At 31.6% G+C, this 17309-nt stretch overlaps 1 protein-coding gene across 1 annotated transcript in view; it reads right to left on the bottom strand.

The window, feature by feature from the left end:
• The window catches only part of LOC140436823 (kinesin-like protein KIF19), a 234969-nt gene that overhangs the window by 207978 nt on the left and 9682 nt on the right, over positions 1-17309 (bottom strand). Inside the window, exon 2 of the mRNA XM_072525950.1 lies at positions 8037-8237. Within this exon, the coding sequence (XP_072382051.1) occupies positions 8037-8180 (144 nt within the window). The 5' untranslated portion in view covers positions 8181-8237. The remainder of the gene's footprint in view (positions 1-8036; positions 8238-17309) is intronic.

Here is a 17309-nt window from a genome sequence, read left to right on the forward strand (position 1 = left end):
CTAATCAAATGTACATCTTCAACAGTATGACTTTTAGTGCCTGTTTGTTTAATTTCGTTGTGTATCAACTTTAATGGTTTTTCACACAAATCATCCATTGCCTTGCGCTTAACACTATTACTTAATTTTTGTCGGTTTAACACTGTTTTTGGTAAACTTTCATGGGTATGGTTATGACTACATTCGACTACACTTTTACAAATATTTAAAGTTTTAACAAATGCTTTGCAACGTCTTTCTACACACTGCCAACATTTGATATTATTAGCAAGCATTTTATGGAAGTTATACTTGTAATTGTCAATAACTAACATTGACTTGCCCTTTTCACTTAACATTTCACTTACTTCAGATTCCTCCATCATGAACTAGGTATAACGACATTCAAACTGGAACTAAAGTAATAATGTTAAGATTCGCACCACCCCTATTTCTTATCATAAAATTTCAGGTAGACTACTAATTACCTACCTCTTTTCAAAGAAATATATCAATTGCAACTTCTGATACGGAAAAACCCAATAAAATATTCAACAAGAGAATATGAGCTCTAACATCATAATACTTTAGTGGTATTATCGTTATAATTTTAATATTTTTTTGAGTAAGAAGTAGTGTTTTATAGTAGCATTGTTTAAAAAGACTCATTCTTTTTTAAACAATGATGGTAGTGTTGTATTAATAGGTAAATACAAAGTTTGAGAAGACATTATTCAGATATCTTTTCTAAGAAATATATGGCCGGAGCGAATTTACCTATACCCCTTTTCTGTGGGGTATTGAAATCTGACCGCGGGAGCGAACTAGTATACAATCTTATATTTATGCTTAATTATTTTATTTTGTTTATCATTTTATTTTATTGTAGTGGATTTAAAAAACAAAAATTTCTCTTAGGAGGGGAATCAAACTCCAGTCATTCGCGTGAAAAGTAAACAAAAGTAAGTGTACATGAAAATAGCCACAGTTTTAGTCACGTTAATCCAAATTAGTAAATATAATTGTTTGTATGTGAAAGTAAAATTGTTGTTTTTACTATTCTCTATATAATTTCATTAGGTTTTCTCACATTTTAAATCTTCCTTGGTCTTCTACAAATATTTCAAAATTAAAATTAGTAAAATCGATCTAGTCCTTCCCGAGCTGTTATAAAAAAATAAATGACATTAAACGTCATTTTATTTTTATAATAAGTGTATATTATGTATTTATATTTTACCTATTTTACTGTATACGTCAAGGTTACGACACGCATCTCGATATTTCGCGTCACGCTAAATATTAGTTCGGGCCCATGCCAAAACTTGCTGACGAACGCCGATGCCTGTAGGCCCAGGTTGAGGTTATTGTTGGTGAGCCGAAGAACTTTGTCCAAAATAGGGCTGCAATCCAGTAATCGGCGGCAGGACCCTGTTGATGAACCCCACAGGGCCCAAGTTGGGGTTTATATTGCTGAACTGAAGCTAGAAAATACGGCATTCCGGTAGATCCAAGCTGAGGGGGACAGGCACAGTACCAAATTAAATTTGTTTATGCTTTGCATAGTGTCTATCTTTGCAGCAAAGTGGCGGAATTGATTTTAAAAATGTTAGTAGCGACAATAAAAGTAATATATCGTTGTCTTATCTCTGTGGGGCGACGATAAATCACATCACTCAAAAAAGTCAACCAGTTGGTAGACAAACATGTTGTTTTCGCCTGTCCTGATTCCCCCTTATTTTTTTTAGTTCGCTGGAGTATCTATCCCTTATATTTTTCTATTTCTTTTGTAGAATGCTACCTAAAAAAGTTTTACGCATTGAATTTTTTATATAAGGTATGTAGCAACTTTTCTGTGTGGGGATGGGCCGCTCTAGATGAATATACCTACAGTTTCCCCGTACTTGTCGTAAAAGCACACTAAACGGAGAGGCAGTCGTTCTCTCTCGCGGTCGCTTATTCTTGTGAGTTGAGCGCGACGGGATAGGTGAGAATGCCAAGAAGCATTCCTATCAGCACCTCTCCTATTTTCATCGCCCTTTGATGAATCACAATGAACCACCACAACCACAGCTCGATCCGTGCCTAAATGGTGAATGGCCTAGCCTAGAATGACCGCAAACCGGGCCCTCGGAGAACTGGCGAACTCCTGCTCTAATTCAAGCCTTAGCGTGGGTAAGGGTGCACCAGACAATGTAATTCGTCAGGAGCAGAAGAGGGAATGCTAAGGAAGGTAAGTGGAACTTACCACGAAGGTAAGTGGCAGGAAGCTTACGCACTCGGACCCATTTCCGGCCATCCATCTATCCATCGCCCTTTGATTAACCACAATAAACCACCGCAACCACACGGTGACAGGCGATCCGTGAATAAGTGATAAATTGCAATCTCTGCTTTAATTTAAGCCTTAGCGTGCCTTGCCGGACAATAAAACTCGTGGAAAATAAATGGACAAGTACTTAATTATGCAGAAAAAAAAAACAAAACAAAGGGACAAAGTTGGGAAAAAGGGAGAAAGTTGGAACAAGCTATGAATGTGATGATATGGTACTCATATCATCACATTCATCAGTGGTGAAGGGAACAAAGAGAAAGTTCTCAGCAAAGAGCAAGAGAGGAAGATGAATATTATAATCTTCGGAAGAAGGGGATTTGTTGGAAGATCTCCGGTCAGGGGCAGGGACCTGACCAAGAGGGATCTTTCAGGGGAGGTAACCTTGCAAAGTAGCTACTCACTTGGAGAGAATATACTTAGGAAGGAGAAGGAGAGCTCTGATATAACAGCATGGTAAGGGCAATGGAGAAATTTACCAGCGTTACAAATAGTTTAATTAAACTAATGTTCGATCATACAAACACGAAGACCGACATTAAAAATAAAATAAAATAATTAAAATAAATTTAATAAAATAAAAGAGTCACCAAGATATGGAGGTCACTTTCAAATAAGTCTTCTCGGCAGCATTAAAGAACGAAATAGGGTAGTAAAGACAACCGGTAAAGAGGTCATGACGAAGGAGGCGGCGTTCACACAGTGAATACATAACACAGTTTTTAGACCTACAAACATAACATAGTTCACACAGGCGGACTTTGATGTGTTCTCTCCCGAAAAACTTGGGTAAAAAGAGATAGAAGTTATCGCAAATGTCTACATTTGAAGAAGTCAAATTGGAAGAAGATCACTACGACTATACGGTCACCAAACCAGGAAGAGGAAAGAAAGTTGCAAATGACTTGGTAGTGGTTAAAGAACCTGCACTTTTCGGTGACCCTAAAAGGTTCCATGACCAAATAAGGATAAAAGCGAAATTGTAAGTATGTATATGGGGTATGTATAGAGCAGAACAAGTGGAGCACCTTTAACTAAATATTATGACTCGTCCATGGAACCTACGAGTGCAAGATGGAGAGGGGAATACTTATCAGAATGGGTCCACGCTGTAGGACTTACCGTTTTAAACGGTAAGGCACCTACGTTCATGAAAGGTAATAGTGAATTCTTTCTGGGCATATCATCGATTTCAACGTTACTTCTACACAGGTTCGTAAGCTGGACTGTTTTGGAAGAAGAATCGCTCGTTTGCTGAGTTTTGAGCTAGCGAGCAAACGGAAGAAACAGGAATATAGATATAAAGAAATGTTTAAATGAGGAGGTTTTTGTAAATGCTTTTGGCTTGAGTGTTTCAGGATGATAGTATGTGAGTTGGTTGATTGAGGGTCTTAGTGCGGTACAGAAGTTGGCTTGGATAAGATTAAATGAGGGGTATAAAAGGAAACAACGGTGCTGGTGGAACAAGCTGCTTGAACATCTGAGAATAAATTGCATGAGAGTAAGAAGGGAGTATAAGAGGTTAAGAAAAGTGCAAGCGTAAAATTTGGAAGAGAGAATGAAACATTTTTAAATAAACAATCAAAACATCAAACTCATTATTTTGCTCACAACTTAAAAACTTATAGGACAGATATATATTTGAATTAAATAGGATGTCATCAAGTTAGCAAGTTGATTTAGTGATTTATAAGTTGATCAAATGGGCATAAAATGAGTTTCAGAATTTGTAGTTTTCTTTTGTAAGGAACGTTTATAGATAAAGTAATTATTATAATATAGATTTATAAATAATGTTTATTACATTTTCATAGTATTTGTTACAGCCTTGTAACATATCATAATCGATTCCATAACATCTTCTAAGGCGAATATTCGTAACTACACAAATGGTAACGGAAAATTCATAACGCCACCAATACTTAACGGCGTCACGTCATAAAATAGACAGTTCGTAACTCTATCTATTCGTAACGGTACAATTTCTAACACCAACATTTAGTTTTTGAGCAATATTAGCCTTACTGGATGTAGATAAAAATGCATTTGCATACTTTTTTACACTAAAAGAAGTGGTACTTTTTTTAAGACTCCTTTTTAAATACATGTCACACATATTTTTGCATATATTTTTGTTAATGTGATATGTGATTTTGTTAATATTTTTAAATACTTTAATTTTTTTTTATTTTTTATCCTGAATTATCACTTAAAAGTAGAAAAATTAAGTCTAAAATATAATTCAATAAATAAAAACCACTTTATTACTAATGGTTTTATTATAATAATCAATACAGTTTATATTACTAACAACGAGAAAGAATAACCAGATATACAATTTTAAAAGTATGCTGATTCATTTGATGTAAAAATTCAAACATATGCGATATATTTCTCGACGTAGATTATATTAATTTATAATAAGAAACAATTTTCAAAATACATTAGTTCAAGAAATATAAAATGTGTAAAAAGTTTTTTAAACTGATGCTGATTCGTTAAATTGATAAACGTAATTTCAATTGCACATACAGAATAATACAATTTTGACGTTACGAATAGTCATAGTTAGAAACTGTCGATTTTATGAGGTGTTACTTTTATAAATTGACAGCATTACGATATTTTATGTCCGTTACTATTTCGACAAACTTATTACGGCTCTATATATATATATATATATATATATATATATATATATATATATATATATATATATATATATATATATTTATATTTATATATATATATATATATAGATATATATATATATATATATATATAATATATATATATATATATATATATTTATATATATATATATATATATATATAATAGATATATATATATATATATATATATATATATATATATATATATAGATCTAGCGGTTAATGAGGGCTCCGTACAAAAACGGTATTATACTAACTCTATCTTTTTTGGAAACAATCCAACCATGTAATATATTTACTTCATCACAAAGCCGAGTTTTCGTTTAATATCTTTAAGTTTATATTGCCTCCTAATGTAAAACCTTTCATATGAAAAACATTATTTACATAATATATGAGGCATCAATCCGACGTGACATTATCGGTTTAAAAACGCGAATTAATCCTCTTACACATGTGCATATAAATATTTGTATCTATTATGTACACAATACCCGAGGTGCTAATCTTAGGCTTTATTAAAAAGCGGTTAGACCTCCTTTTATTATAATGAACAAACAATTTAAACCGTACATCTGCTTGCTCTAGTTTAAGACTTCTTACTAAAAGGGTTTTGTAATAGCACATCATAAAAACATTTCATCGTTTTTCAAATTTACAAACTTTAAAGACATAAAAATCTACCCTTTCTTTAAATCTTTGTATAAGCTGATTTTTCTCAATAATACCAATTGATCTCATTCTCAGTTAAGACAATCATTACGCGCTCTCTACGTACAATCAGAAGAATTATCTTGTCTTTTTCATTTAACACTTTCACTGCTGATGTCACGCATGCGTGACTTTAAGTTATTTTGCCAGGTGCTGACGACATACTTGCGTGACATCTGACCAGTTAAATTTAACAGAGCATTATAAATACAGCGTATGCAGCAGATAGTTCACATCTTGTTAGCGTGTTACTAAGGAACAAAGTATTTAAAATATGTTTGCCGTTTTCAGAATTTCCCAATGAGACGGCATTCGGCATTTGGACATGCTAGAGTAGGGGATACAAATTAGCGCGGTCAAGTCAGACATGCGTTCAAAGAATTCGAGCAGTGTGATTGTATTGTTGCAATGGAAGGTTGGTTGTCGGCTTATTTATTTTGTTACGTTAGCGTATAGACCGTTTTGTCTTATTAAAATGGAGGACCCTATACCGGGACCTTCAAAATGTAAAAAACGTAAAGTACTGGTGAAAAATCCTAATAAAGGACGAGGAGGAAAGAAGAGATATTCTTTTCTAAACATATACGAGAAAAATCAAGAATTACAAAGTGGAAGCCAGTTTCACGAGAAGAAATGTTAAAATTTGTTGCACTATTGATTCACACTGGAACCATCAAATTAAATAGACTTAATGATTACTGGAAATCTCATCCATTATTTAATTTAAAATGTTTTTCGGAGCATTTGAGTAGGAATTGTTTCCTTATCATAATGAGGTGCTTACATTTTGCTAGAAACCCAGCCAGTGGAGAAGAAGTTCAAGATCGATTACGAGTACGACCTATAATAACGTTCTTCAATAATAAAATATCTGCTGTTTATTATCCTGGAAAACATGGTGGGTGTCGATCGGCAATACCAACTAAACTCTTACTACCCTGTGAAAGAAAATCATTAAGGTGGTACAAGAAGTTGGGCATACATTACATACACATGATGCTAATGAATTCGTACTTGCTACATAAACAATTTGTTTTACGTCCGATGAGCCTTTATGACCACCGACCGTCAGTTTTGGAAAAACTAATAAACATTGGGATGAATAACAAGCTAAGGCCGACAATTAAAACAGTCCACATTATTACCAAAATTTTGGTCAAGGAAAAACAGTAAGGAAGCGATGTAGAGTGTGCTCTGGCAAGAAAATCCGTAAAATGACGCTTTACCACTGCCAACAATGTACAAAAGAGCCCGGATTATGCGTCGAATGTTTTAACGATTACCATCAATAGTGCAACATTTTGTGTTATACATATAAACAAATTACGTAGTTATGTATGTTATGAATTTAAAGTTTTTTTTATTGTTTATCTAGTGTTTAAGTTTTTATTACTTTTTGTTTTGTTTTTAATTGTTTTTACTTAGTTTTCTTAAAATTGTCTTCAATAAACTTTTAAAGTAGTAAAAAATATATTGACACGCATGCGTGTCAGTCAGCACATGGCAAAAAATTTATACCTAGGTGCGCCCGACACTCATGCATGACATTGATAAAAAACAACTAAACTCTCTATATATGGGCTTCAGTTTAGTACTAAAGCAATTATAAAGCCCAAAATATTAAAATTTAAAAAAAAAATGCCGCACCCGGCAACTCATCTATCATATAAGTCAGCAGCGAAAGTGTTAAGACAATCATATCGCGGGTCTCAGTTAATAGAATCATATCTGCCCTTACTTATCGTACACACAATTAACGTTACATTATCGTACACATAATTAAGTATTGTTAAAACTCAATTTTTAAGAAACATTGTAATAAAAGTGTAAAAATAATTGTTCTGAAATAAAATAATAATACTTGAACTAGCAGTCTAAAATATTACTTCGTTCGACGAAGATTAATTAATCGGCGTCTTTTATATAATTAACCGACATAGACGTTTTGGTTCTCGTCTTATGTTGAAGGAAATGAACAACCACAACACTTATTGGCAAGTGAAACCGTAGGTTTCAAAGTGATTGTCCCATAGTGTTTTCTACGATCACAAGCCCCGCAGCAAGGAAATTGTTTAAGTACCTGTTGAATTAATGTCTCGAGCCAAAAGTAGTTTAAGTAGTACCCACAGGTGCTAAAGACTATCCGAAAGCCACAAAAATGGATGTAGGATATATAAAAATGATCTTTCAGGTCACAATGTGGAAAAGTATAAAAGGAGAAACAACCTTTGTATCTGAAATCTACAATATACAATGATTCTGTTTTAATCAGAAAAAAATTAACTTCTAAAATAGTAGATTTGAAAATTTATTTCCAAAATAAGAACAAACTTAGCCTTACCCTTTTGTTGAGTGCGTACAAAGCTCTTGTTGATTCATCTTGTTTTAATGGACGAATTCTCACTGCTACCATTAATCGCTCTTCCGACCTGCAGCCAGGTTTTGAAGTATCACTCCCTGAACTCGAAGGTGTTTCTGGTGTCATGTTCTATGCTATGATTTGACAACATACAGGAAATCATACCAACGGGAATATCGAAGCCTGGAAAATAAATTTAAAATGTAAATTAAAATTAACAGTGTTTAAATATAAAGAATAATATACCATATATTTTATAAATAGCATTTAGTATGGTTTCTTTAGTATGACCTCTCAATATATAGAGTGAATCTATATTTGACCGAAAAGGAGTCAACTCAAGCTAATTGAGAAATTTTGGAAACGGACCGTACAACCTTACAGTGTTTAGTTTCTGCAATAATACGAAGGGAAATTAAAATTAAATAAGGTATTTTAGATAAAAAACACGTAGGTACAATTTTTTTTCAAATTTAATCACCAACATTCTATTTAAGAAAATAATAACTTTGACAGTATCTTACTTATAAATAAATTAACTCTTACTCTTATTTTTTGCACAAAAAAAGCAAAATATATTTTTTATCGGTATTATTTTAATGGTAAGCCATTTTGCTGATTTAAAGTATGCCTCAGCGTATTTAAATTCAACTTTAAAAAAAGCGCGTGTTTAACATCAACAGTTTTAAATATTGATCTGATCTAACAGGAGTATATACCTTGTAACGTAAAATAAATAAAATATGAATAAAATATGACTAACAAATGTTTAAAAAGCTTTAATATAAAATATTTAAAATTAAAAATCTTAATCTTTTAAATGAATGTGAAAAGTACAGTTGGTATTGTTTGAAATATTTATACTTCCGTTGTTTAAATCAGAGGAAATGCTGTACACTTTTCAATTTCGAAGGGATAACCTACATAGCTTGTACTGTTCCGACATTTTCTGAAAGTAAGCAAGCACATCTGTATCTGTTAACTTTTGCTCTTCCATCCATTTAATGAACTTGTCGTATTCTTTTTTACAAGCGTCTTCCCACTTTTGCGGTATTAACCGCGATTCTGCTTTATTATTTAAGTAATCAATGTAGTATTTCAATTGTTATAGTAATAATATAATATAATAATATAATAATATAATAATATAATAATATAATAATATAATAATATAATAATATAATAATATAATAATATAATAATATAATAATATAATAATATAATAATATAATAACATAATAATATAATAATATAATAATATATTAATATAGTAATATAATAGTATAATAATATAATAATATAATAATATAATAATATAATAATAGAATAATATAAGAATGTAATAATAATAAAATAAGATATATTAAGAATATATAAAGTCGATGATTATATAGTGACCTTTTTAAGACATATAATGACAGATTGGAAGACTAAAATTCACCTCCAAATAACTGGTGAAAGCAATATCGAAACGGAAAATATCGCAATTAACCTCGGCCTATTCCAAGGAGACTTGCTGAGCCCATTGTGGTTCTGTCTAGCGATGAACCCACTATCCCAGCTATTGAACTCCACTGACTCAGGTTTTAGCATTAAAAACAACAATACTGTAGTGGCGAAGCTTAATCATCTGTTATATATGGATGAGTTGAAACTAATGGCTTCCACTCGAAATCACTTAGATCAAATGCTAAAAACATCCAGGCTATGGACGAAAATGACATGTATAAATATCTAGGAGTAAAGCAAGCGTGGAAAATTGACCATAAACAAATGAAAATCGATATAACATTAGAGTTCATACGAAGAGTAGAACAGCTACTCCGCTCACATCTTAATAGTAAAAATTTGTTTAATCATTTGGGATTATTAAGTGGACTAAAACGGATATAGCGACTCTTCAGCGAAAAGTACGAACACACCTCACAAAGGTACAAAAACACCATCCTCGAAGTGCAGTAGAAAGAACGACATTACCGCGGAATTTAGGAGGATGAGGACTTATTGATATAAGCGAGCAATTAGAAAAACAGATTACTAATTTACGAACTTATTTTCAGGTGCAGGCGGAGACATCTACTCTTCATCGCGCGATTTGTGCAGTAGATGCAACACCGATCAAACTTAGTTAACAAGAAATGTGCATAAACCATCTTACTAAGAACGAAGAAATGCGCATCTGGATGGGTAAACCTCTGCACGGGCGAGATCCGAATGAAGTCAGTCAAGACTATGTCGACAATATAGCGTCGAACTATTGGCTGACATCAGGAAAGATGTTCCCTGAAACAGAAGGTTCATTACTCGCCATTCAGGATCAGGGTATACCCACCAAAAATTACCTGAAATATATCGTCAAAGACCCTCAGGTCCAAAACGACAAATGCCGATATGGATGTCAAGCCCAAGAAACTATCCAACATCTTACCGGGGGCTGCCAGGCATTTGCTGCAACTGAATATAAGGAACGGCATGACTCAGTAGGAAAGATCCTCCATTAAGAGATGGCTTTTAAACTGGGACTTCTACAAACAAACCATCTCCCATATTATCAATACGTTCCCGAGAGTATGCTTGAGAATGACAACTACAACCTATACTGAGATCGCAGACCAAACTGTAGCACATAATAGACCAGATCTCGTGCTAGTTAATAAACTAACAAGACAAACAACACTAATCGATGTGGCGACACATAACAACAATAACCTGCGTGTTAAGTACAACGAAAGATCGCCAAGTACAGAGATCTGAAAATACAAATAAGGAGACAATGGAGAATGGAAAGTACCCAGACGATACCTATTATTCTTTCTACCACTGGAGTCATCCCGAAGAACCTCCTAGAAAACATAATAAAGCTGAGTCTAAATGAACATCTATATAAGATCATGCAGAAGGCTGTGCTACTTTCGACGTCCAGATGCTTACGAAAATTTTTGGGAGATACACCGACGTACCAAGTCACCTAGGACTCGATAACATGGAAAGAGTTCCACCAGAGCTCAATCCTTTTGATACCGTAGGTATCTGGGATGAGTGAATTTTCCCCTTAGAGGGAGTGTGAGCCGTATGGCTAAATCTGGGTAATAATATAATAATATAATAATATAATACTATAATAATATAATAATATATTAATATATTAATATAATAATATAATAATATAATAATATAATAATATAATAATATAATATAATAATATAATAATAAAATAATATAATAATATAATAATATAATAATATAATAATATAATAATATAATTTTAACTTCGCTTAAGAACAAGAACAAGAACGAATTTCTGGTTTGACGAATCAGATTATAACAGAAAGAATAAACAGATATTTACTGATGAAACAGGGGCACAGAATCCGACAATAAGAGAAGGAATATAAATAACTAACTACGTAAAGAAGAAAAGAAAATCTACCACAGAAAGAAGAGAGAAAATGCGAACAAAGAACTTTAAGAACTACAAGAAGTAAGCCAACAAAGACAAGATAATTTTATCAGAAACTGAACAAAAGCAGAAAAGAATTCAAACAAAAATCTGAAGAGATAAGGAAGTATAGTATATAGAAGTATAGGAAGAATAGTTTTTTTGTAATACTCCAATTAATGTTTCCTATTATTAGGGGCCGATTTTACGAACGCTAATCAAAACTTGATTGTAATCAAATATTTAATTATGATTTAATTAAATGACTAATTTTATTTTTTATTTGCTGAAGTATAGTAATTTGTAAAATGTACTCCCATACAACAATCACAGATTTGTCAAGTCTTTAATAGTTTTAGAAAGAAATATGCAGCATCTATTATGTATTTATTAATTTGTCTCAAATAAATTTTGCAAACGTTATAAAATATCCTTCGATAAGTACAACTGTAAAAACAAACAAGATACAGTAAAAGTAAAAACTGATTTGTTAATTTTGTCCATAAGTTTATTTTTTCTTGCAACAAAGAGAACTGCTTGTTAAATCTAATAATTACGACGTATACTATAAAATAGTGACAGTAGTTTTTACCCTTTCATGTCAAGACTAATTAATTTGTTCAAACGGAAATACAAAAAGCTCCGCTAATGAAATATTAATAACGTTCCCTCAGCGGTAATTATCAACTTTTTATTGTTTAAACAGAAATAAATAAAAAAGAGTTAACTTATAATCTAGGTCACTGAAAAATTATTTTCGATTAAAACATTTTATAACAATGCACATAATGATCTAAAGGTTTTTACCATCATGCTTAGGTTATGTTATGGCGGCACCAAACTTTGCTATGTGATATTTGTTATGCGGCTTTGCTATATTTACCCACATATTTGTTATTCGTCAGCCAATAACAAATACGCTACTTCTCACTTTTGCCGATGCCGGCATGACAAACATGCCACATATTTGCGTCATGTGTGTTTGGCAGAACAAAAATGAACGTGGACGTATTGACGGTCGCTGCAACTTATTTTTACTTAAATGCAGTTTACCAATACTTGTTGTGTGATGCCATCAAGGCTGCATCTGATATAAATCCAGAAATCTCATTACCTTTTCATTTGTCCACTCCATTTCACAGTAGATACAGCACAAATTAAAACATAATAGGTACGATAGTTGTATATAAACACGCAAATAAGTCGAATTAATGGTTCAATAATACTGACCGATGCGAGCGAAGTGTGGGCAGTCGATACATACATTCGGCTAATTCGTGTCAAAAGTGTGTCAAAAAACCGACAAGTGGACGGATAGGCATATTTGCTATTTGAGTACTCGCTTATGCGTGCGAATAAGGCAGATAATTGACAAATGACGCATAAAGAATAACACATAGCGAAGTGTGGTGCTGCCATTACATATTGTTGTATAGTTGTCTCCATATTTCTATCGCCCATCGAAAAAATGTAAATGTAGAAAGAAATTCGAGTAGCCGCTGAGCAGGGACGTATCGCCATATTCGTTGTTTCACCGACACAAATTTATCGATGGAAGTATTAAATCATAAAATGACAATGTTTAAGTAATATGTATATGTATATAGTCAAAGAGCAGAGAAAACTGAATTTGAAAAAAAAACAACACGTTATATTTTTCAATAACAACTCGTCCACTTTTTGAAGTTAATTGTTCTGGTCTTCATTGTCTACATTTACTAAATGATTTACTGCTTTTTTCCAATTGGCACTTGTGATCTCTGATAATTCATATCAAATTAAATCAATCACGTTCGCGTCAACTTTTAGAAAAGTATTTTTCTTTCTAATGCGTTTTTTTACTTGTCCCCAAATAAGTTCTATCGGATTGAAAGTGTAAAAATAAGGCGGTAACCTCAAAATAGTACGGCCATGTTCTCTTGCAATCATGTCGAGTATATTCATATGGTTTGTCATATAAAGTTTAGTACAAAACACTTCAAGTAATTGTTTCTTATTATAGTTCTCTTCAAAATAAAAATCATTATCTGAGAGAAAATCTTGTAGTTCTTGTAGTGTTGTTTTAAAGACGAAAAGTTTGGAATTTTTTGTAGAAGACTTGAGTAATATCTGGCATTGTCCATAATTATCACACTGCTATATGAAGAAGTAATATATGCTTAAACTATTCTTCGAATATATATTATTAAAGTTCATATTCTGATTATAATCTACACAATTTTTTTTAAATTTTTTTTGCAAAGCTTTAACCCATTTGGCACCCAACCATTTGAAGATCCACAGTACACAATAATCATTCGAGAACTTTTGTTTGGAGATGGAGCCTTTCAGCTGGCTCCTAAGTGAACTATCAGTAAAATCCTTGCTATCGGTGTCATCCCATGTCCCATCTAAATAATAAATTGTGCGCTTCTGGTCTCGATATTCTTGATTTTTTTCTAAATAATATAAACGCCAATGCCAATCGCCTTACTTTCCATAATAGCCCCTCGTTCGTCAACGATTTTTTATTTGAATCCAAGTTTTTTCTGCCGACTGCTTAAAGTGGTTTTATGAGAGGTTCTTCCAATCGCAATACGCTTTGTGTATATATAATATCAATTTTTGGTATTAGATTTTCTTTGTATTCCTCGTAAACCAAATTCCTTAAACATTTAGCAGTCACGATATTAAGATGTTTAGGTTTTCCGATGGATACTGCCTTTTATAATAATAATGTTTATTAATTTTTCATATACATTATATAAAAAAGAACAATAATTTAAGTATGTTATTTACACATCGAAAAATAAACATCTGGTACAACCCGATAAAACCAAAAGTGGTCGATTACGGGCGTCGTGTGTGCATTGTGTATTTGATACATTAACAATCCAATAATTACATGTAAATAATTAAATAATTCTAATTATACAATAATTCTGTATTTCAGTTATTTCAGTTTGTATAACGCATTTTTATGTTTTGATGAACTTATGTGAAATTCCGCGTTCTCCGCACGCTTCCAATGATTCTAGCAATTGCGGATGGCTGACCGTATCAAATGCTTTCGCTAAGTCTAGAAATACCCAGGCAGTAGGTTTATTTTGTCAACTCTATCATATATGTTATTAACAAGTTCTGTAATTGCATTACTTGTAGAAATACCTTCACGAAACCCAAATTGTGAAGATGATATAATGTTATATTTGTTGAAAAAGTTGTTAGTCGGGTTTTAAGTGACTTTTCAAATATTTTTGCTAATGTTGTGATAAGTGAAATAGGTCTATAGTTAGATAAACTACGCTTATCACCCTTTTTAAAGATAGGAGTTATAAATAATAGTTTGTTTAAACTTATCCGGACACTCCCCTGTTTCAAATATTAGATTTATTAATCCAACTAATGGTTTATTGATTTGTCCATTTATATTTATTATTGTTTGAGAGGTGATTTTGTCAATTCCCGGAGACTTCTTATTCTTTAAGTTGTTTATAATGCTTTCTATTTCACTTTCAGAGACCGGTGTCAAATATACTGAATGGTTTGAATATTTATATGTAGGAGTATATGATTGAGTATTATTTTTTTAGCATATGTTTCTCCAATTTCTGTAAAATAACGAACAAAAGTATTTGAAATAGTTGTATTGTCTTTAATAATAGTTTAATTTTCTGTAATTATTTCGGGAATATTTCTTTCTTCTTTTGTAGTTTTCAAATGTTTTATTATATTCCATAAATTTTTAGATACATTTTTGTTTTTCAAAATCTGATTTCTGAAATAATCTTTTTTGGTGCTTTTTAATAATTTATTGAGCTGATTTCTGTAATTAAGATAGTTGGTTTTTTTATCTATATTATCTGGATCTTTGACGTATTTGTGATAGAGTAAGTTTTTGGTATTTATAAATTTCACCAATCCAGCTGTTATCCAAGATTGATGCTTTAATTCGCGTTTTTTGCATTTTCTAATATAGCTGTTCCTCTTGATAAGTTCACTAAGAATTTTACACAATAAGTTACATTTGGCGTTCACATTTTTCAAATCATTATATTCTTTCCAGTGATAGTTTTCTAGATCAGTATTTAATTTCTTGTAGTTTATAACTTGATATTCTTTAGTTACATTATTTAAATTGTGCTTTAGACCGAGCGGCATGCATATAACGGTTGCTTTATGATCGGTTATACAAGTTTCTACAACGGCTGCTTTAGATTCGTGATTACACTGTTTTATTACTTTAACAAATATATGATCCAGACAGGTTTTGGAATTACCTTGTATTCTAGTGTATTTGTTGATCATAGATTCAAAATTGTAGTCGTACATCAAGTTAAGATATGCAAAGACGTTCTCATCAGAGTTGTCTTTAATATTAATATCTCCAAGTACTATATGGTAGTCGATCTGTTCAGTTTTTGCTTGTTCCTGCTTGTCGTATGATATTGCCTTTATAACTATTTTCGGGATTATTTTTTCAGCAGATTTTTGTAAACTTTTATACAATTTTTCTTTGGATTGTTTATTCAAAACGATCCTTTTGGTTGGAATTACCTACGTATTCGATTTATTAGGGTAAGAAATTATTTATTAGCTAATGATGAATAATATAATATTTATTCTAACCTCTTTAAATATATATCTTAAACCACGTCAACGGAGTGATATGAAATATTTTTTAAGGGTTTTTATTTTTAGAGTATGCCTAGTAAACCACTGAATTCTTAAGCACAACAACTTGTGTTAAATGTTTTGGAGTATTTCGAATTAGAAAAATAAATGAAGGGCCTTTGAAATAATTATCTGTTCAACAGGTAACATATTGAAATGTATATTCGTTTATCTATATACATATTATTACTGAACAATGCTTTATTTAAGCGAAAAGCTGCTGCATTAAAAATATTACAACGGATAGTATGTGCAATTATAAAAAGACAGAAAATGACCATATTCTTTCAAAGCCAGGCAAAAGTAGACCTCGTCCGGGAAAAAAGACAATTGATCTATCTGAGGCATTAAAAATGGCAGTACGGAATACAGTATACGACATGTATCAACAAAGAAAGTACCAATTTCTTTAATCTGAATTTGATAATAAACCGAAAGGTACTTTTTATTAATACTTTATATAATATATATATATATATATATATATATATATATATATATATATATATATATACATATATATATATATATATATATATATATATATATATATATATATATATATATATATAATGGATATGTTTTGTAGTCAAATATTAGCATTTAATTAAAACTCTTTAAGGTTTGTTAAGCTTTCGAGTTTATTTAACTCTTTCTCAAAACATACTAAAAATTAAAATAAAAAACAACATTAGACAATGAAGTTGTTGTGTCTTCAACAGGCTTACCCTTGTGAGGAGTGTACTATAAAATTAACAGAATTACTCATCGAGTTAGATTCTAACTCGATGGAATTACTTAACATTTGACATTATATTGTTTGATTTTCTTTTTCTTTCAGTCAAAACTTATTACTATGGTTACCATGTCTCTTCTATTTTTAAATTCATTTTAGGTTAGTTTGACAGAGGAAGTGTCTATATTTATGCAAACCTTCATTCCAAATTTTGACATAATAGATGAAGGTTTGCATAAATATAGACACTTCCTCTGTTAAACTAACCTAAAATGAATTTAAAAAATAGAAGAGGCTTGATAACCATAGTAATAAGTTTTGACTCATTGTCAGTTGAACTGTCAAAGTGTAAATACGCATTTGAAAGTTTTCTGCGAATAATAAGGCTATTACTAATAATCCTTTGTTTGTAACCCGATCCTACCGC

This window comes from Diabrotica undecimpunctata, chromosome 3, assembly GCF_040954645.1.
Source record: "Diabrotica undecimpunctata isolate CICGRU chromosome 3, icDiaUnde3, whole genome shotgun sequence".
Taxonomy (NCBI): domain Eukaryota; kingdom Metazoa; phylum Arthropoda; class Insecta; order Coleoptera; family Chrysomelidae; genus Diabrotica; species Diabrotica undecimpunctata.